Below are 22,980 nucleotides of genomic sequence, written 5' to 3'. Positions count from 1 at the left end.
CCCAAAGTGCTAGGATTACAGGTGTAAGCCACTGCGCCCAGCCATAAAAGTTTTTAAGATAAATTTTTATTATCTGGTTTATTGGACTTCACCTTAATTATTTTTGTATTTCATGTCACATTTAGGAAATGCCTTCTTCACTTTAAGATTTTATTGATATCCATCTTTTTTTTAATTAAAAAAAAGCCTTTCCCTAATCTTTGATACTTTGACATTTATTATGGTGCATAAGGAATAAATTAGGGCTCCAACTCTGTTAATTTCCATATGGCCATCATCACATTGTCCCACAATAACTGACTGAATGTAGAACCTTGATATAGTGGAATAATATGCAGCTGTGACAAGAATGAAGAAGGTCCTTTTGTATGGCCGTGAAAGGTATCTAGTATGTGTTATTAAAGTAAACACCTTTCCCTCATTCCCTCAAATGCCAGCCTGAATGACACTATTAATTAGCCTTTCCTAACAACTGAGTGGCACATTGAAAGTGGTGAATGTTGGAGTTGGATGTACCCAGCTCCCAGTCTGGTTCTTCTCTTCTCCCCCAAGCTACTGAACCTGTCAACTGCATTTTCTGTAAAATAGGCATAACACTTACCTCAGTATAGCCTGGAGAATGATATAATATTTTTGTTGTATTTTTTTGCCACATAGGGATACTTTATTTTGGCCATATAAAATTTAGAAATGTTAGCCGGGCATGGTGGTGCACGCCTGTAGTCCCAGCCACTCTGGAGGCTGAGGCAGGAGGATCGCTTGAGCCCAGGAGGTTGAGGCTGTAGTGAGCCGAGATCGTGCCACTGCACTCCAGCCTGGGTAACAGTGAGACCCTGTTACTAAATAAATAAATAAATAAATGGGAAAGATACTATAGGCCAAAACTTAAAAAAAAAGTAAATATTTATAAAAATGTTTAATCAGCAAAGAATGTGGTAAACCACGTACAAAGGTTTAAAAGAAAAAAAAACAAAGAACAAACGCTTTCCAAAATGTGAAATTTGTGAATTCCATAATTTGTGAATCTCAGGCTAAACTAATAAAAATACCAATAAATTAATAGGGGGTGTGTTTTGTTATTGTTTTTTTGTTTGTTTTAGAGAGACAGACTCTTTCTGTGTCACCCAGGCTGGAGTACAGTGCTGTGATCGTAGCTCACTGCAGTCTTGAATTCCTGGGCTCAAGCAATCTTTAGCCTGGCTAACATATATTTTATAGAGACAGGGTCTCCCTGTGTTGCCCAGGTTGGTGTTGAACTCCTGCTTTGGCCTTCCACAGTGCTGGGATTACAGATGTGCGCCACCATGCCTGGACTTCTTTGTTGTTTTAAAAACCAATCAGAATGTATTGAAATAAATACGAGGTTACTTGTACAGATTGCTTATCACAGCTTATAGCACATAGACATGATTTTTAGGGCTGGGCGTGGTGGCTCATTGTCTGTAATCCCAGCACTTTGGGAGGCCAAGGCAGGCGCATCACTTGAGATCAGGAATTCGAGACCATCCTGGCTAACACGGTGAAACCCCATCTCTACTAAAAATACAAAAAATTAGCCGGGCATGGTGGCACATGCCTGTAGTCCCAGCTACTCGGGAGGCTGAGGCAGGAGAATCGCTTGTATCCGGGAGGCGGAGATTGCAGTGAGTCGAGATCGCGCCACTGCACTCCAGCCTGGGTGACAGAGCGAGACTCCATCTCAAAAAAAAAAAAAAAAAAAAAAAAGATTTTTAATGTTCATAGGTGTCTACATGGTCGTGTCAAACTTTAATTATGTTTTAAGTAGTAATGGGCCAGTTAATTAAAACATCATACTTACGTGATTGAATTCCAGACAGTCCAATTCCAGAATAATATGTTCTTAATAATCACATTACTGGATGTGGTGGTTCATGCCTATAGTACTAGCTACTTGGAAGGCTGAGATAGGAGGATGCCTTCAGCCCAGAGTTCAAAAGCAGCCTGGGCAACATTGCAAGACCCTATCTGTAAAATAATAAATAATGTGGCCAGGTGCGGTGGCTCATGCTTGTAATCCCAGGACTTTGGGAGGTGGAGGCTGGTGGATTGATTGAGGCCAGGAGTTCAAGACCAGCCTGGCCAACATGGTGAAATCTCATCTCTACTAAAAATACAAAAATTAGCTGGGCGTGGTGGCAGGCACCTGTAGTCCCAGCTAACTCTACTCAGGAGGCTGAGGCAGGAGAATCACTTGTACCTGGGAGGCAGAGATTGCAGTGAGCAAAGCTCATGCCACTGCACTCCAGTCTGGTCAAGAGGGTGAGACTCCATCTCAAAAATAAATAAATAAATAAATAATGAAAAAATAATTATATTAAAATCATCTGTATTTTGGAAATACTTTGAAGGAAAAAGAGCCAAAAGATTTTCTGTTGAAGTTGAAGTGTGTCATAAAGCACGGAAGCATTGGAAGCCCTGGCGAGTCACTCAGCAGCACTTAGTACAGACCAGGGCAGGTCACCCTTTCACTGGGGATGTGATAGACTTCCTCGATTGAGAACGGATTAAAGCAAGTCCCTAAAATTTCATTTCGTGACTTGATGACCCATCTGGAAAAACAGACACACAGTCACTCACTGAAGCATCAAAACCTTGCTAGTCCCAGGTGACTGCAACTGCCTGCCTGGAACCCTGCTGTTGTCTGCCTCTAAACCAAGCAGGTGCCTGGCAGTCAGGACAGACCATCAGTGGGGCTGGAGGAGAGGACCCTGGTTTAATAAACTTTACACTCTCACCTTGCTCTGGTCACTGCAGAAATAGGGTTATGATTTATATGGTACATTATGGAAAAATCACATTAACGGGCCAGGTACATCATAGGGTCTCAGTAAGTGTTACTTTCCTTCTGCCACTAACTTTGGCAATTTTTTGTGGATATTTGGAGGAGGAGAGAGGGAAGGAAGGAAGGTCAGAGATGGGAAGACTCACTTTGCTGTTAGTGAAATGGGATCCTGAGTCGGGTTTCAGGGGCCACTGTGCTATGGTTAGAATTACTACTTGGGGGAAAAAAAACTATTAAAAAAAAAGATTAAATCCCAGCACTTCGGGAGGCCAAGGTGGGCAGATCACTTGAGCCCAGGAGTTCGGGACCAGCCTGGGCAACATAAGGAAACACCATCTCTACAAAAAATATAAAAATTAGCCAGGTGTGGTGGCACAAATCTGTGGTCCTAGCTACTCGGGAGACTGAGGTGGGAAAATGGCTTCAACCCCAGAGGTCGAGGCTGCACTGAGCCGAGACTACATCACTGCACTTCAGCCTGGGCCACAGAGTGAGACCCTGTCTCAAAAAAAAAAAAAAAAAAAGATTACTACTTGGAAGAATGTGTACAGAGTCTGCTCTGAATGAGGAAGGTGTTTTGTGTTTTGTTTTAAAGGAGCCACTCTTGGCCAGGCATGGTGGCTCACGCCTGTAATCCTAGCACTTTGGGAGGCCGAGGCAGGCGGATCTTCTGAGGTCAGGAGTTCGAGACCAGCCTGGCTAACATGGTGAAACCCCGACTCTACTAAAAATACAAAAATTAGCCAGGCGTGATGGCTCATGCCTGTAATCCCAGATACTTGGGAAGCTGCAGCAGGAGAATCACTCAAACCTGGGAGGTGGAGGTTGTGATGAGCCGAGATTGCACCACTGCACTCCAGTCTGGGTGACGGAGTGAGACCCTGTCTGAAAGAAAAAAAAAAGCTTTATTGTGATATGATTCACATACCCTACAATTCACCCATTTACTGTATAAAATTCAATGTTTTTTATTATTCAACTAAATATACTTAGCCATCACAACTAATTTTAGAACATTTTTGTCCCTTCTTAGAGAAATCCTGCACCCCTAGCACTCATTCCCCATTCTCCTTTCCCCCGCCCTCAGGCAACCAGTAATCTACTTTATCTCTACCTACTTGCCTATTCTAGACTTTTCACATAAATGGTATCACACAAGTGGTGGTCTTTTGTGGCAGCATTTTTCCGTCCATCATGTTTTTAAGGGTCTTCATGTTGAGCATATATCAGTATTTCGTTCCTTTTTTATTGCTAAATAATATTCCACTGTGGGATGTACCACGTTTTATTTAAATTAAAAGTTGATGGACATTTGGACTGTTTCTACTTTTTGGCTATTGTGAATAATGCTGTTGTGAGCCTTTGTGTAAACATTTTTGTGTGGACCTGTGTTTGCATTTCTCTTGGTTATATTTGTAGGAGGGGAATTGCTGGGTCAAATGGTGACTCTGGAACTGCCAGACGGTTTTCCAAAGCAGCTATACTATTTTACATTGTTACCAGCAATACAGGAGGGATCCAGCTTCTCCCCGGCCAGCACTTGTTATTTGTTGTTATTTATTGTTTAGTGTCTGTCTTTATGATGGAGAGGGTATGGGTAACAGACTGGCGGCCATCTGCCAGCCTCATAAAGCAGAGTGTCCCAAAGCTGGGCCCCTGAAGCGCACGGGAACCAGGGGCTCAAATGTTGGGGAGCATTCTTTGACTCTTCAGTCGGTTCCTCTCTGGGCATCTGCCTTCTGCAAGCTCTGCCCACCAGCATCCCTGCCCTGGTGGCCAGATAGCAGACAGCAAGGCCACCAAAGCCTCCTGAGAGCACACGGCCTCAGCTGCCTAGAGAGACAGGTGCTCTCATTCCCCTCCTGATTCTGCACTCCCAGGAGGTGACTGCGAGTCTGGCCTGGTCACCTGCTCACTTGGACCAAGGTGGCCCAAGAGGTGGGCCTGGTGTAACTGACCCTGGCTGTCCCCGCCTTCCCCATTTCCACTCTGCAGCCAGAGGCTGGGAATAGAGGAGCAGTCTCAGAGAAGGTCCTTAGATACCCTGGGTATGAGAGAGAAGCGGGCTGTGTTGCCCTAGTAGAGACTGCTCCAGAAAGGCCTTCTCACCAGAGGCTGGGACACAAAATGGGACTGCCTGGAGCGGTAGGTGGTGGGGGTTGGATATGAGCAAGTGGAAAGCCGGTGGCTGGGTGGGCTGGGCCCTGCCTTCGAGACCTGGGGTCCATTGATGTGGCCATGCGACCACTCTCAGCCCGGCACACGGGTTCCCCCTCCTGAGCCCCAAGCCTATGTAGGTGGCAGGGCTTGGAGCAGAGGTGCCTGAGTGAGTCATGATTCTGCCCTTATCTTTGGAGATTTGGTTTTTCTACTCTTTACTGTCCTTTATCCTACTAACTTACAGGGCAGGCTTTTTTTCTTTTTTTCTTCATGTTTTCAAAATTTATTTTTTGGCAAGTTAATGCATTTACTTGGTTCAGAATTTAAGTGGTAAAAGGGATTATGGTAAGTCACCCACCTCTGCCCCAGGCACCCAGTGCCGCTCCTCAGAGGCAGCTGATGTTATCCCTGGCTCCAGTATATTTTCATGCATAAACAAGCAAAGATGCTTATCTGGCCTTGTCGTAAACACACACACACAAATGGCAATGATATATGTGTTTAGGATTTCTGTAGGCCTTGTCAAATCACCCTCCAAAGAGATAATACCTGTTTATATCCCTACCTCTTGTACAAGAGGACACCTGTCTCCACACTTGGCATTGTCAACATTTTGAATCCTTTCTAATTTGCATGGAGAATAGCAGCACCTTATTTTGATTTGTATTTGTCTGATTTCTAGTAACTGTTACAAGTGAAATTAAGCATCTTCATGTGTTTGTATGCCCCTTTTTTTTTTTTTTTTTTTGCCAAAAACAGACAGTTGATATCCATTGCTCATTTTTCTTTCGGCTTTTTGCTTATGCGTCTTCAAGAACCATTATATTAGGTTAAACCATATGCACTTGCCATTTTGTAAATCAAAATCAGTCAGTTATCTACAGTTTCATATTGTTCATCTACTATGGATACAAATTCAACTAGCAAAACTGGTGAATTCCTATGTACCAGCAATAACAAAGTATAAAATAAAATAGAAAAGGGCCAGACATGGTGGCTCATGCCTGTAAGCCCAGCACTTTGGGAGGCCGAGGCAGGCAGATCACCTGAGGTCGGAAGTTCGAGACCAGCCTGATCAACGTGGAGAAACCCCATCTCTACTAAAAATACAAAATTAGCTGGACATGGTGGCGCATGCCTGTAATCCCAGCTACTTGGGAGGCTGAGGCAGGAGAATTGCTTGAACCCCGGAGATGGAGGTTGTGGTGAGCTGAGATTGTGCCATTGCACTCCAGCCTGGGCAACAAGAGTGAAACTCCATCACAAAACAAACAAACAAACAAACAAAATATAGAAAAAAGAGATAATATTCCCAGTATGAGAGCAAATCAAACAATTTAAAAAATGGTTATTAAGTGTCCAGGTACTTATGAGCATGTCGATGTTCATATGGAGACCCAGTGTATTTTGTGGAGGAGGAAATAAATTTAGACATAAAGGTGTCAAAGATAGTAGTGAGACTTCTGGGTACCCTGTCCTCAGTTTCCCATAATGTTAACCTATTACGTAACAGTGGTACAATTACTGAAACCAGGAACTGACACTGATAGAATGCTGTTGTCTGCTACAGTCTTTGTGTGCATTTTACCAGTTCTCCCACTACTGTCCGTTGTTCCCGGATCCCACGCTGCAGGGGAGTTGCCATGTCTCCTGAGTCTTCATCGATCTGTGACAGTCCTTTTGTCTTTCCTTGTCTTCCGGGACCCTCAGACTTAAAGAGCTTTATTATTATTTTATTTTATTTTATTTTTTTGAGACGGAGTCTCACTCTGTCACCCAGGCTGGAGTGCAGTGGTGCGATCTCGGCTCACTGCAGCCTCGCCTCCCGGGTTCAAGCCATTCTCCTGCCTCAGCCTCCCGAGTAGCTAGGATTACAGGCGCCCGCCACCACGCCCGGCTAATTTTTGTATTTTTAGTAGAGACAGGATTTTTAGCATGTTGCCCAGGCTGGTCTCAAAACTCCTGACCTCGTGATCCACCTGCTTCAGCCTCCCAAATTGCTGGGATTACAGGCAAGAGCCACTGTGGCTGGCCTATTATTATTTTGTTATTATCATTTTTAATAAATAAGAGACGAGGTCTCTCTGTGTTGCTCAGGCTGCTCTCAATTCCAGAGCTCAAACAGTCCTCCTGCCTTGGCCTTCCAAAGTGTTGGGATTGCAGGCATGAGCCACCATGCCTGGCCAAAAGCTTGATTTTGTAGAATGCTCCTCAATTTGAGTCTGCTTGATGTTTTTTAAATGATGAGATTGGGCTTATACATTTTTGGCAAGACTACTACTGAAGTGACATCGTATCCCCGGCAGTGCATTGGGGATCATGGTGCTGATACGTCTTTTGCTGGTGCTGTTCACCTTGCTGATTTAGTTAGGGTAGTGTCTGCCAGGTTTCTCCACTGTAAAATTACCTTTCCTCCTTTGTAATTGATAAATAATCTTGGGGTGGAGGATATGACTTGGAGACTGTTTACCGTTTGCTTTTTCCCTCTCAATCTTTGCCCACTTATTTTAGCATCCGTTGTTGGACTGTGTCCACACCAGTTATTATTGTAATGGTTGCCTAATGGTGATTTTCTGTTGATTTTCTTCTGTAATTGGAATGCTACTATAAAAGAGTTTTTCCTTCTCTACCATTAACTTATTTATTCACTTACTATATCAGTATAGACTCATGGATAGTTATTTTATTCTGTGGGTAAAACTGAAATCATTTTGCTGTTTATTGTGTTGTTTACATTGTTCAGCTGTGGCCATCGAGAGCTCCTTTGGGTTGGTGCTTGTGTTGCTCTGACATGGCTTCATTCTTTTTTGAGCATTTCCTCACCTTTTGGCACTACAGACGCTTAAGTCTCATCTTGTATTCTGCCTGCCCCAGCTCTGTAAACAGTCCTTTCTCTAAGGAGCCTCCAGTAACTATCTTCCAAGTGTTTACTTGGATTCATCTTATGCCAGACATGATGCCTAGCCTGTGGCATTCATAAGCAGCTGCAAAAAGAAGGTCAGATGCCCTGCCCAAGGTCATGCAGGTGATAGTCCATCAGGCTCAGGATTAGGGTGTGTTGCTGGCAAAGCCTTTTCCCTGAAGCATGCCGTCTTCTTCTGTGTGAGCGCTCTGTGTCAATAGACACTTGCATAGTATTGCACATGTGCAAGAGACAAGGTAAGCCGTGTGTGCTGGGCACGATGAGTTCAGGATTGCGCTTTCTGCATCTACCATTATTACAGGACAGTTGGCATCCAGCCCTCCTTTCTCACTGGTAATGATGGCCTCCATTATGTTTTATGTGGCATTAATTACCCAAACCAGTAACTGTAGGAAAGTAAACAACCTGTAAATCTTGGCTAGCTCAGGCAATTGCCTCCTGCTCTTGGGAACACTGTGATCCAGGCAGGAGGCCCTGTGCTGGGTTCTGCTCACTGGGGCACAGCCACTCTGGCTTTCCATGCTGCTCTGCAGGAGCACCTGGTGGGCACGACCCAGGGGAGGCCCACTGGGAGAGGGGCAGCCTGCTCTGGGCAGTGCTGTGGTTGCAGCAGCAGACCCTGGAAGACAGTGGATGGCCTGGTGGAGTTATCCCTGCCTGGGGGTGTATCCCAGCTGGGCTTTCTCCTGGCTCTGTGACCTTGGCAGTTAGGTCACTTGGTGTGTGGAGCTGTGTGAGGGCTGGAGGACAGTTTCTGTGTGCAGCACGGAATACAGTGACCTGTGCGTGGGTAGGGCTCCGTAGGAGGGCGCGTACAATACCTGTTATTTGGCTGGCCCTTGCTGAGTACTTACTATTAATACATGTGGGCGGGAAGTACATTATCTCATTTAATCCTCACAAGACTTCTGCAAAAAACATTTTGCAGATGTTGAGAGTGAAATGCTGAGAGATTTAAGAACTCAGCTGTGGTCCTGGAGTGTCAAGGGTCTGACTCAACCCCGGTGGTGTATCTGACCTGACCCCAGCTCCCTTTCCCCTCTTCTCCTGGGCCAGGCTGTAGGCTACTCAGTCTTTGCCATTAACTTGCACTGTGACCTTGGGCAGGTCAGCACCTCTCTGGGCCTTAGTTTCTTCATCTCTGAAATGGGCACGGTCCTAGTGTACTGTGGGTTCTTCAGGGTGATCTCTCAATGAGACCCTGGGTTGATGGGGCTTCTGCCTGTCTTACATGGTCTGCGTGTGTTTCCTGCTCTATGAACTGGACTCCCTTCCCCAAATACCACCTGTCCGATTGGCCTTTGGGTACCAGCCTGACACTGGGAAAATAAATACCAATCGCTGTATTGTGAGCATCCATTATGTACTTCGAACAGTGTGGAGGACTTTCCCCTCTTTTCTTTGTTTTGTATTTTTCAAATTCAGATGCAATATATCCCTAGTTGTTTTTTTTTAGGCCAATACTGAAGATATATCTAATTTAACAGGGAAAAGTCCTTCTCTGCCCATTGTTAGATGTATATATTAGACTTACAAATATGTGGGTTTGAGTATAACTTATTTTAAAACAAAAGTGCAGTCACACTGTGTACATACTCAGCAACTTGCTTTTTCATGTGTGTGTATGGTGGATGGCTTTTTACATCTATAACAGATCTAGGTCTGCCTAAGCCTTTTTGTAATCTTAATTTTAAAATTATTTTTTAACTTCTAATTCAAAGTAATTTTCAATTTCAAACTATGGAAGAATTAAAAAGTTATTATGCTTAGTATGTATATCCTCCACCAGATTCACCAGTTTTTAAATGTTTTGCCACACTTGCTTTATCTATATAGATGCACGTATGTGCATTTATGTGTAACTATCTATAGATGTATATATATCTATAGCTCTATAAAGGGATGTATAGATAGGGATAGCTATTGATATGGATATCTCTATTATATATATTTTTTCCTCGCTGAATATTTTGAGAGTTAGTTGCAGACAACATGATCTTTTTTTTTTTTTTTTTTTTTTGAGACAGAGTTTCACTCTTATTGCCCAGGCTGGAGTGCAGTGATGCAATCTCAGCTCACTGCAACCTCTGCCTCCTGGATGCAAGTGATTGTCCTACCTCAGCCTCCCAAGTAGCTGGGATTACCCACCTACTCCCAGCCTCCCAAGCTTCCCAAATAGCTGGGATTAGCCACCGCATCCGGCTAATTTTGTATTTATACTAGAGACAGGGTTTCACCGTATTGGTCAGGCTGGTCTCGAACTCCTGACCTCAAGTGATCCACCTGCCTTGGCCTCCCAAGGTGCTGGGATTATAGGTGTGAGCCACCGCGCCCGAGCAGACAACATGATCTCTTATTCATACTTTAGCATGTATTTCCTAAGAACAAGGACATTCTTTTATATAACCACAAGTACATTATCAAATTGGGGAATTTAACATCAATACAATACCCTCACCTATCATCTATTCCTATTAAAATAGGGCCAATTGTTCTGATGTCCCATAGCAGGTTTTTGCCTTGATCCAGACCCAGTTCAGGACTGGACGTTGTGTTTAGTTGTCCCACTCCTGACCCCGCTTGAATCTGGACAGATCTTCAGTCTCCCCTCATTTTTCATGATGTTGATGCTTCTGAAGGTACAGGCCAGGAGGTTGTAGATGGTCTCTCTGTTTGGGTTTGCTTGTGTTTCCTCATGTTGAGATTCAGGTGGTGCCCTTTGGGCAGGGACAAGAAGTAGGTGATGCCGCGTCCTCAGTGGTCCATGCAGGAGGTGGACATGCTAACAGCACCACTGGGTGAAGCTGTGCGCCTCTTCCTCTGTGGTGGCCCCAAGGTTTAGTAGTAACGTGATTGCTGACCATTTTGTTCATTTCCAGTTTGGGGCTGTAGCAGTACTGCTGCTTTGAATAGCCAGCCTTGGGCAGATTTTTTAGCGCATAAGCTGGCAGCTCTATAGACTGGAGTCCTGGTGATGGGGTGGCTGGGCGCTTATTAATATTGATGGGTATTACCAAAGTGCCCCATAGGCTGTGGTTTGATATCTCCCAGCTCCAGCATGTGTGAGGCGAGGGCCCATTTCCCCACATCGCTGTCCTTGTGGGATGCCAGCGATCTGTTAGTTTTTTGCCGTCTGACAGGTGATCAGGCAGTGGCTGCGTTGTTTTCATTTGGCATTTCTTTACATGAGTGAGGTGGAGCATCTTTTCGTGTTCTTCAGGGTTTGGCTGACAAGTTCCAGCTCTGTTATTTGCTGTAAGGAATTTAACACCAAATTCTGCCACTGTTAATTAAAAACCGACGACATACCAGTATTGTCCATGGTGCTGGGGGTAGGGGTGACCTGGTTCGGGTGAACTGGTGGCGGGCCTGTTCTCAGAGCTTTCCGTTGTCCTTTGAGGGGCTGTGACTTAGCCCCTCATTCAAGGAGGAGGGGTGGGCAAAGTTGCAAAGCGCCGAAAGCAGTTGGGAGGAAGGAAGGAAGTCCACAGGAAGAAGAAAAATTATATGAAAATTCCAAGTTCAGTGTTTGAATGAATTACAGCCCTGCCCATTCATTCCTGTGTGGTGTGTGCCCGCTTCCTGGCTGCAGTGGCAGAGTTGAATAGTGTGGGCGGTCTTATGTCCTACAAAGCTGAAGATACTTGCTATGCAGCCCTTCACAGGGAAGGTTTGCTGATGCTTGGGCTGGAGGTGTTGGACATGTGGGGTGCAGGTGGGAAGAGGGAGAGCACAAAGTTTAGTTGAGCATGTGTGTATTTTATCTAGCCTCCCCCCTGCCCCCTGCTGCTCTTCAGGTGGGTGGAGGGCAGGAGGGGCAAGGGGGGTGGAGCCTGAGCACAGCTGTTAAGATTGGGGTAAGAAGTTTCCACACCCATTTGTGTGGCTCAGGGCCCTTGGGCAGGAACCAGGCCATCCTTCTTGTAGGGTGGTGGGGTGTGGCAGCCTAAATCCAGCTGAGGAGCCCCACCCCTCCCCTGGGAGGGACAGTACTGCCTGGATACCCTCGGGCTATAGCTGTAGGGGAGGCAGGAGGGGGCCTCAGCTCAGCCTGAGGTGGGGGTGGGTGGTGGGTGGAGCCTGTCACTGTGCTTCCCCAGCCCCTGCCACTCCCAAGGTCACCTTGGCTCCTCTGAGCTGGGCTGGCAGCTACTTGCTCACAAGTTTTCATCACAAAGTAATCTGGGCTCCTTCCCTGCTAGCTTTTAAATGGCCTTTAACAGCCTGACAGTGTAGGGTTGGGCCAGGACTTTGGAGGGAGTTGCCTTGAAGCCTTTCCAGGCACTGCTGCCCGGTATGGTTCTACCTCCTGCTGAAGCTCTTACTGGACCCAGAGGTTTCCAGGGGCCGTTGCGGGATCTCCTGTATGCCAGTCTCTGCTGGGTGCACCTTCAACCCTCCAACAACCTACGCTCTGCCTCCCGGGTTCAAGCGGTTCTCCTGCCTCGGCCTCCTGAGTAGCTGGGATTACAGGCACCCACCACCACGCCCGGGTAATTTTTGGTATTTTTGTTTGTTTTTGTTTTTGAGATGGAGTTTCGCTCTTGTCGCCCCAGCTGGAGTGCAATGACGCCATCTTGCCTCACTGCAACCTCCGCCTCCTGGTTCAAGCAATTCTCCTGCCTCAGCTTCCCGAGTAGCTGGGACTACAGGCGCCCACCACCATGCCCGGCTAATTTTTGTATTTTTAGTAGAGACGGGGTGTCACCATGTTGGCCAGGATGGTTTAGAACTCCTGACTTCAGGTGATCTCCCACCTCGGCCTCCCCAAGTGCTGGGATTATAGGTGTGAACCACTGTGCCCGGCCTGCCCACCTAGAATTTATTATATTTATTAAGTGGTCAGGATTAATTTTTCCATATGCATAACCAGTTATCCCACACTATTGAGAAAAGATGGACCCGTCATCATTTATAGTGTCATGTATCAAGTTTCCAAATAAGAGTCTCGTCTGGGCTCCTTCTTTCCTATTGTTCTGTTTCTCCCCGTGCCAAAACAACATGGCTTTAGTTACCATGACTTTACAGTATGTTCAGAGTATGGCAACATGTGTTTCAGGGGGACTAGTGTATCGCAAGGAAACGAATATCAAATTTTATGCCACGGCATGGTTACACATTCATGAGAGTTCTAGGTCCATCTTGGTTCAGAGAGCTGAGGGCATGGGGCAGTAGGGATTTGAGCCTTAGGAGAAGCGGGAGGGTTTAGATGTGTAGAAGAAGGTCCTGAAATAAAATGAGTATCAAGAAGTTCAGGGGGGCCGGGCGCGGTGGCTCACGCCTGTAATCCCAGCACTTTGGGTGGCCGAGGTGGGTGGATCACGAGGTAGGAGATCGAGACCATCCTGGCTAACATGGTGAAACCCTGTCTCTACTAAAAATACAAAAAATTAGCCGGGCGAGGTGGCGGGCGCCTGCAGTCCCAGCTACTCGGGAGGCTGAGGCAGGAGAATGGCGTGAACCCGGGAGGCGGAGCTTGCAGTGAGCCGAGATCGCGCCACTGTACTCCAGCCTGGGCGACAGAGCGAGATTCTGTCTCAAAAAAAAAAAAAAAAAAAAAAAAAAAGTTCAGGGGAAATGTAATAGATACACTCCTTGAGTATTAGAGCCAGATGGGACCTTTGCAAGAACGAAACATTGGGTGCAGTAGTCTAGCAGGTGTGGAGGGGCGGCCCAGTGGCCACGTGTTCCACCTTCGGCGTCAGACAGACCAGGTTTGATCTTTAACAGGACACTTCACCTCTCTGGAACTTAATTTCCTCATTTATAACATAGGGAAACAATAGACTTTTCTTATAGGATTATCGAGTGGACTGAGTGAAATGACGTACATACAGGGCTTGCAGTGTACTGGCACACGGCTACATGACAATTCAGTTTTGGTTATTTTTAGCCTATTTCCTTGATTCTAAGACCAGCTCCCCCCCCCCCCTTTTACAATTCCTAAATTAGAACAGGCTTTACCACCACCTTCTATCATGATTTGTTTTCCCTCCTGGATCATTGTTAAGAACGTAGGAAACAAACAGAAACGTTAACTTGGGGAGTTACGCTGTACAACATTCGGCACACTTTAATCTGTGTGCAGAATGGAAGCAGATGCCTTCCAGAAAGGAGAGGTTGAGAGAGAATCATGGACAACTACAGCTGTCTTGTGCCCAGCATGTGACACCCACCGGGTGGGATGTGGCAAGTGTGGTGGGTTCTGGAAACTGACTGAGATTCTGCCATGGGCTCTGCAACTTATGAGCTGCGTGAGCTTGCCCCTGTCAGGTAACCTCTCTGAGCCTCTGCTTCCCCCATCCAGCAGGGCAGGTGATCCTAACTGCTAGTGCCACTCGTCTGGAGAGCCAGGTGAGTGACTACTTGAGTGGGCTTTGCCACAGATAAGCACCCTGTGAATGGAGCTGTTTGCAGCTGTTCCCTAGGGGCACTCCTCCCCCTCTGCCTGGCTGTGCTTTGCTTTGGGGGATTTCTTCCTTTTTTTTTTTTTTGAGACAGAGTCTCGCTCTCTCTCCCAGGCTGGAGCGCAGTGGCATGATCTTGGCTCACTTCAACCTCTGCCTTGCAGATACAAGCAACTCTCTTGCCTCAGCCTCCTGAGTAGAATAGCTGCGATTACAAGCATGCGCCACCACGCCCGGCTAATTTTTGTGTTTTTAGTAGAGACAGGGTTTCGCCATGTTGGCCATGCTGGTCTCGAACTCCTGACCTCAGGCAATCCATCTGCCTTGGCCTCCCAAAGGCCAAAAATCCCTTGCTGGGATTACAGGTGTAAGCCACCACACCTGGCTGGCTTTGGGATTTCTTTATCATTCTTCCCCTGAATTACAGAAATCCTGCCCACTCTTCAAAGCCCATGTCACATGTTTTCTCATCCCGTGGTTCGAACCTGTCTCACACTCCCCGCCTCGTCCTGGATACCTATTGCTCACTTTTGGGCCTCCTTTGTCTCTTACAGAAATTTTAAACATTATAGTACAGCTCTTCCAGGACTGTTTGATGTACTCCAGAGGATTGTCAACCCTTTGAGGGCAAGAGTGTGTCTTAACTTTGGCAAACCCTGTAATTCTAACAGAGAACAGCACTATAGCACTGTAAAGAAGGTGAAATCCCATGGATGCATTTGCTGAGTACCTACTGTGTGCAGACAGCGCAGTGATGAGCAGAACAGACACGACCCGCGCCTTCTCATAGCCCACTGTCCTGGCTTCCACCCACGCCCAGCAGTGATGTCGGCCAGGCAGAGAAATGCCCTTGTGCCCTAGGTCAGTTCAGCCTGCGTGACCTCGCTCGTCAGCCTGTATGTGACTGTGGATGGTGGCCTTCTGCATGGCTTTTGGGATGGTGCTGTTGTGCTGCTGTGTGAGTTGGGTGGGAGGTCAGCTTGGGCCCACTGTGTTGGCACGGGGGTAGGCATGCAGAGGGTGGCTGGATATCCATCTGCATGGCTAGAAAGGAGGATTTGGTGAAGTGTGTGGATCAGGACCCCGCTGCTGATGGAGAAGGCTCATGCAGCCGTGATCCCTGGCCCAGGCGAAGCTGTGATCCTGGGCCTAATGTCTCACTCAATGGCTTTACCCTCCAAGTGGCTGCCCCTTATGTTCAGGCCTGGAAGTTGCTCTCTACAGGACAGGAGGTGCTTGCTGTTTGGTGTGAGCTGAGGTTGCCCTGCAGAGCCTGGGGTCAGTGCTAATCGGGCCCTGTGGCACCCGTAAACTCACTTAATGACCACCTGGACATTGGGCCTCATGCTAGGGCCGCTGTCAGCATTCTTTATCTGTGAAGGCAGAGGACACTGGAAAAACCAGTTAGGGTGTGTGAGGCATATTTTATGTCGATATCAAGGGAGTGTTGGACTCTTGGTTCAGGAGCCTGGAAATGTATGCAATCTGGCTTTTTCAGAAAGTCAGCCATGTTGAATAGGGAAGCAAGACCTTTTTAGGCGTCAAATCTCCTGAACAGGCAAGTGGGCAGGACGAGAGTTTGGGGTTTGCTCCTCTTCCCTCTGATGGGAAAGGCGTCCAGCACGTCACCATGAGCAGCACTGGGGTTTGGCATGGTCAAGAAGTGTTCACTGGCATGTGACCAGAGACCTTCCTAATGGCTGAGACGGAGTCTGACCCAGTGGGCATGGCTGTGCTCGGTCAGTGTCATGGCCGGTGGGGAGCTGTGGTGACAACTCCAGGAACATGGCGCCATGTGGCTCTGCTGGCCTCCCTGTTCCTAGGATTCCCACCCACCGCATTTGGCATCAAATTGTTGCTCAGCAAACTTTTTATTGTTATTTTTGTAGAGATAGCAGCTCGCTGTGTTGCCCAGGTTGGAGTTGGAGACCAGCCTTCCTCAGCCTCCCAAAGCATGGGGATGATAGGTGTGAACAAACATTTGGAATGAATGATTTAATTTCATATTCTTTGTCCATTCCATTATTCTTTGGTGAGGGTGGGAGTGTATTTGTTTTCTGTGGCTGCTGTAACAAGTTGCTACAAACGTGTTAATTATAGATGCATTAACTTAAAACAACAAATGATTCTCTCACGGTTCTGGAGACTAGCAGTCGGAAATTCGGCAGGGTTATGCTCCTGGGGGATCTTGGGGAGACTTCACACCTTTGAGCTTTGGTGGCCCCAGGCTTCCTTGACCCGTGACCCTGTCACTGCAGTCTCTGCCTCTGTGGTCACATGGTGCCTCCTCTCTTTTCTGTCTCTTGTGTTTCTCATAAGCACACTTGGATTGAGGGCCAACCCAGATAATACAGGGTGACTTCCTTGTCAGAATCTTAATTGTGTCTGCTAAGACTACTATTCCAAATATAAGGTCACATTTCCAGGTTCTGGGGATTAGGATGTGACATATCTTTTTGGGGACCACCATTCAACCCACTACAGGAGTGTCTTGGTACTAATCAATTGCTTTTTGAGCTATATAATAGCTCTTGTCTGGGCGTGGTGGCTCGTGCCTATAATCTCGGTATTTTGGGAGGCCAAGGTTGGGGGATCACTTGAGCCCAGGAGTTTGAGACCAGCCTTGGCAACATAGTGAGACTTGGTCTCTACAAAAATAAAAAATTAGGCAGGCATGCTGGCGTGTGCCTGTAGTCTTAGCTACTTGGGAGGCTGAGGTGGGAAGATAGCTTGAGCTGGAAGGTTGAGGCTGCAGTGAGTCTTGATTGTGCCACTGCACTCTAACCTGGGTGACAGAGCAAGACCCTGTCTCAAAAATAGAATAGAGTAGAGTAGAGTAGAGTAGAGTAGAGTAGAGTAGAGTAGAGTAGAATAGAATAGAATAGAATAGAATGCCCATAGCCACTGGGTTTGCTCTTCCTAGTCTGCAGTTTGTATTAAGTGTTTTTACATTCATACATAGAAGTAATTTTAAATTTTATATAGCCAGATGTCCTTTCCATTGGTTTTAGGTTCAGAAAGTTCTTCCTTATTGAGTATCTGATAGTCATTCATGTTAAAATAAAATCTTAAGAAATTGACTTTTAAAAACATTGACTAATGAGAATTGTGTGTATTTATCATGTGCAACATGATGTTTTGAAATACGTATCCATTGTACATTGGTTGAATCTAGCTAAGTAACATAGGCATTACCTCATTTATTATTTTTTTGTAGAGGGAGCACTTGAAATAGACTGTCAGCAATTTTCTAGAATACAATGAATTGTTACTAACAGTAGTCACCATGTTGTACAATAGATCTCTTGAAGTTATTCCTCCTGTCTAATGGAAATTTGTATCCGTTGATCAACATCTTCCCTGTTCCTCCACAAGAAATTGACTTTTTAATCCAATGATAACTTGTTTTGATATTTGCTGTGAGGATCTGCACTCTGAAGTAAATAGCTAGTCTCCAAATGTGATTATATTTCATAGATTATACACATACAAGCCTACAGAAAAAGAGAGAGGGAACATGCAAAACCCAGAGAAATCGAAGTAAGGTCTGTAGTTTTGATAATGTACCATGGTTCCATCAGATGCCACCATGGGGGATGCTGGCACAAGGTACACAGGACTTTAATGTACTTTTTTTTTTTTTTTTGAGACCAAGTCTCACTCTCGCCTAGGCTGGAGTGCAGTGGCACGATCTTGGCCCACTGCAACCTCTGCCTCCCGGGTTCAAGTGATTCTCCTGTCTCAGTCTCCTGAGTAGCTGGGATGACAATCACATACCACCATAGCTAATTTTTGTATTTTTAGTAGAGACGGGGTTTCACTATACTGGTCAGGCTGGTCTCGAACTCCTGACCACAAGTGATCCCACCTGCCTCAGCTGGGTGCTGGGATTACAGGTGTGAGCCACTGTGCCTGGCCATATTTTTGTAACTTCTTAAGAGTCTATAATTATTAAAAATAAAAAAATTAAAAAGCTAATTAGATATACCAATACTGGCCAGGCATGGTGGCTTACGCCTGTAATCCCAGCACTTTGGGAGGCCAAGGTGGATGAATCACGAGGTCAGGAGTTTGAGACCAGCCTGGCCAACATGGTGAAACCCTGCCTCTACTAAAAATACAAAAATTAGCTGGGCGTGGTGGCAGGCGCCTGTAATCTCAGCTACTCAGGAGGCTGAGGCAGGAGAATCACTTGAACCCACAAGGCGGAGGTTGCAGTGAGCCGAGATCGTGCCACTGCACTCCAGCCTGGACAACAGAGTGAGACTCCATCTCAAAAAAAAAAAAAGATATGCCAATACCAATTTTTAAATGCTTTATTGTATTATTTGTAAAACACCCTTTATTAAATTGCGATATATGCTACAGTCTTGTAAAATTGTAGTTCAGTATTTAATTTTGGGAAAATTGGCATCATTTGAGTTATATATATATATATTTTTTTTGAGATATATTTTGGGAAAATTGGCATCATTTGAGATATCATTTGAGATATCATCATTTGAGATTATATATATACACATATACATATATGTATGTGTGTGTGTATATGTATATAAAACAGTCTTCTGGGAACATGGTGTATCCTATTTATTCATGGTGTATTTTATATTTCAATAAAATGTGTGTCATTTCCTTCAGGTTTCATAGATGCTTTTAAATGTTCTGTTGTTATGGATGGATGTTTTTTCCATTTATATTCTTTGACCAGCCTGTGCTGGTTATATGTCCCTGAATATAATTTCTATACCCTTTCAAATACATGGAATTCTTTTAACTGGGGAACATGCTTTGCATTCTGCCATTAGAGACAATGTTTAACAGGCTTCTTCGTTCCTTCAAACCTGCTCTCAGGAAGGGTGTGGTTGGTTATTTACCCTGTAATGTGAACTTAAGTAGCTGTGTTCTCCATCCCGTTGTATTGGGGGGTTTGTAAAGATGTATGAGTTTGTGTTCAGTGATTTTAATGCTAACTGTATTTTCCTGGATTCTGTTTATTTGAACATTGTAGAGGTGCTATCTCTAGTAGGGTCACACGGTGTGTTGTCTGGGGTATCCTAGGCCTGACCTGGCGGGGTGGACAGACTGATGTCAGTCCAGAGAGTGAGCTGAGCTGGTCGTGGGTTTTCTTCTCTGCTTTGCTCCCCAGGGCCTTGAGGCCTGGATGGGCACTGAGGGTGTTGAGAAGGCTGCTAGCTGGATGAACCCCAAATTTAGAAACACTCAGAAATGGAAAATGTCCTATTAACCCCCATCCAGGTCAGTCTTATGAAATCCGACTACTGGAGAATCGGAAGCTGGGAGACTTTCAAGATCTGAACACAAAATATGTCAAGGTAAGCCTCACAGGCTGTTCTCATTGCCTCGGGGAGAGGGGCTTGATTAGGGTCTGGGCACCTGGGCTTGCTGGGGTTGGGCACGGGTAGCTGGAAGGTTAGGGAGAGGCCGGGTTCAGCTCAGCCCTCAACGGTGAGACGCAGCCCCTGTTTGGCTTCTCTGGAGCCTGTTGCCCAGGTGGGGATTAGATGGGCTGGCAGCGTTGAACTTTTCTGAGCTGCAGTTTGGTCATCTGCACAAAAGGGTTAATAACGTAAAGCACTTAGTAATACTGGGACAAATGGTAGTCATCACTATTGTTGCTGTTGTTAGTGTTACTGGGATCTGAGGAGGGGACAGTGGGCAAAGCTTGAGAACTGGGAAAGGAAACTCCAGGGGGAGGGGCCTCAAAGGTGAGAGGGTTTACTGTGGCTCAGGGAAAAGAGGTGGGTTCCTCTTGGCCCCCGCGGTCACTTGTTTCCCTGCTGGCCTCCCTCCCCAGAGCATCATCCGTGTGGTCTTCCATGACCGCCGGCTGCAGTATACGGAGCACCAGCAGCTGGAGGGCTGGCGGTGGAGTCGGCCAGGGGACCGGATCCTGGACATCGGTGAGTCTCCTGGCCAGGAGAGGCCAGGCAAGGCTCGAGGCACCCAGGCCACATTGGGTTCTTCCTGGATGCCACCCGGACCTATGCCGAGAAGGCGTTTTAGCTTGCACCTGCTCTGTGTAAAACCCCGCGGGAGCTTGCAGAGCTGACCATACACTGGGTCCTGCCCTCGAGGAGTCCCCTTTTTCAGTGGAAAAGAAAGGTCTGTGGAATTGAGAGACCTGCTCACAGGGAGTTCAGGGAAGGCTTTGCGGAAGGATGGTGCCTTAAAGGATTTTGATAAGTGTTGAAGACAACCGTGAGCATCACAGAGATAGATCGGCAATGGAAATGGAATTCTGGGGCCTCAGGGACTGGCCCACAGTCCTTTACCCATAATCCTTGTGGCCAGGTGGGTTTTGGAATTCAGAAGCTAGAATGACAATACAATGTGTGTACCCAGAGCATCAGGGAACATCTCCAACAGGCAGCCAAGCACGGTCATATTTCTGTAGCAAAATAAAATGACGGTTCATACAAAACGGGGTGAAGACAACACAGCGCTTGTGGTTCAGGTCAGGCTTTCCGTCCAGTAAGTTATGCAAAACTTTTTCAGAGCTTTCGGCATTGCAAATTGGGGTGAAGGAATTGGGACCTGTAACAGGGGTCTTTCCCTAAATATTTGGGAGAGGCTGACAATTGCACTTTCTGTATGTGTGTGTGTGTATGCAGATATTCCACTGTCTGTTGGTATCTTGGACCCCAGGGCCAGCCCGACCCAGCTGAATGCAGTCGAGTTTTTGTGGGACCCTGCGAAGAGAGCTTCTGCATTCATTCAGGTGGGCCACAGGGAGCTTGCCCTCCAGGGGAAGACCTAGTCTTTGGGGTGGCCTGCGTGCAGTTTCTCAAAACTAACCCATCTGGAAGGGTCTGGATGAGCTTCTGCTCCCTGTCACTGGGAAGGAAACTGCAGGAGAGAGAGAATGAGTGTTGCGAAGAGTCACAGAGCTTGTTGGTCCATATTTAGGGAAAGGAGTGGGGAGGGTTTTAGAATTCTATCTGGGTTTTGCCCGTAGAATATATAAGCTTTTTATAAATGAGTATTTCCCAACAGAAATCATTTGAAAGTAAACATTTTTTCTATTATAGTTTCTATCGTTGAGTGAATTATTTTGTTATCAAGCACTGGTATGGATCCAGCCTTGTGTTATATGCCATGTGAGATCAAGGTGGTGAAGGATGTGACTGTGGCATTGTGGTTGTGGTTCTGGCTTGATCCTGGCTCTCTCGCTTGCTGTGTGTCCTTGAGCAAGTCTCCTCCCCTTTCTGAGCCTCTTAGTTTTCTAACCTCCCATCTTACAAATCAGATAATGAATACAGAGCCATTAGCACTGTCTGGTCCCTAGGAATCACTCAATAAAAGCGATCTTTTCTTTCTCTCTTTTTTTTTTTTTTTTACAATTACAATATTCTTAATATGTTTAAAAATTATTACATTGTTATTATTACAGTTATCTATGGATTCTTATAATATTGGAGTATTATAACAATACATTGATATCGAGTGCCATTTATGTAGTAGGAACCTACCAGAAGTACAGAAATGGTTCCAGCCTTCTGGTTGTCCTTTCAGCCTGGCCTGAGTAGCCTGGACACCAGGACATTAGAGAGGGGTTAGGACTGTGCTGTGGTCCCTGCCCTCAGTCTAGGATTTGCCAAGGGGGAGGAATCTGGGTGAGGAGTTAGGTTGAGGTTATTGGGGTCAGTGGCCTGGGGAGTGGTGGGGACTTAGCTGGTCAGGCAGGGCCTCCACAGTAAAGAGACAAAGGTGGGGGTGTGTATGTCTTTTGCAGGCAGGGGAACAGGGAGGCCACCGGCCTGATGGAGTGGACAGAGTGTCAGGGAGAGCAGGGAGGTCGAGGCAGGCCTGCACTGACCAAGCAGGGAAGGACACCTCCAATAGAGGGGGCGCTTGGGGAATCCAGGGCCACCCTGCTTGGTGCCTCCTTGCCACCTGCCCAACGTTTCTCTTCCCAGGTACACTGCATCAGCACAGAATTCACCCCCAGGAAGCACGGGGGCGAGAAGGGAGTGCCCTTTCGAGTCCAGATTGACACGTTTAAGCAGAACGAGAATGGGGAGTACACGGAGCACCTGCACTCAGCCAGCTGCCAGATCAAGGTGTTCAAGGTAGGATGGCTTCACAGGCTCCGCCCTGCCCTGCTGCTGGCCTGGCCTGTGGTCACATTTGCCCACAGAGACCCTGGAGTTTCCTCTTACAGGCCCAGCGAGGAACGCAGCATCCCTTTAGCACATGGCTTCTACCTGGCTCCTAATGCGCACGAGCTGCAAGTCCAGGTACCACAGGCTGCTGCTGCCCTGCTGGGGGCATCTTTTCACCTGCGGCACCCGCTCAGCTTCTGGCAGAAGCTCTATAAGAATGATTGGATTTGCACATTTTAGCTTTTTTTTCTCCCAAGCACATTACAGTTGCCCACAGGTGCTCACGTCTGGATTCTCCTTAAAAATCAAAGCAAGAGTCTCTCCCTGCTGGAGGCCTGGCCTCGGATCTTCCTGTTTAGGGCTTGAAGCCATTTTTCTCTTTGCAATGGCTTCCTGCTAGAGAAACCTTTTCAGGGGGACCACCTCCCTTTTCTTCCCTTGCTTCATTCCCTACAGTCGCCTGTCACTATTTTCCATCTCTTCAATCTGGACTGATTATTTCCTGAAGATAGTAGCCAACGATAGAGCTCAGTGTCCTGTGTGGCCTCAGGGAGATGTGGA

The 22,980-nt window shown here is 46.5% G+C and overlaps 1 protein-coding gene across 1 annotated transcript in view; it reads left to right on the top strand.

The window, feature by feature from the left end:
- Positions 1–22,980, top strand: part of TFCP2L1 (transcription factor CP2 like 1) — a 68,586-nt gene that overhangs the window by 17,443 nt on the left and 28,163 nt on the right. The window contains exons 3-6 of the mRNA XM_003819163.6: positions 19,553–19,629; positions 20,112–20,217; positions 20,929–21,035; positions 22,234–22,386. Of these exons, the coding sequence (XP_003819211.2) occupies positions 19,553–19,629; positions 20,112–20,217; positions 20,929–21,035; positions 22,234–22,386 (443 nt within the window). The remainder of the gene's footprint in view (positions 1–19,552; positions 19,630–20,111; positions 20,218–20,928; positions 21,036–22,233; positions 22,387–22,980) is intronic.

This window comes from Pan paniscus, chromosome 13, assembly GCF_029289425.2.
Source record: "Pan paniscus chromosome 13, NHGRI_mPanPan1-v2.0_pri, whole genome shotgun sequence".
Lineage (NCBI taxonomy): Eukaryota > Metazoa > Chordata > Mammalia > Primates > Hominidae > Pan > Pan paniscus.
The sequence above is the reverse complement of the archived record's forward strand: the minus strand, read 5'-3'. Positions and strand labels throughout refer to the sequence as shown.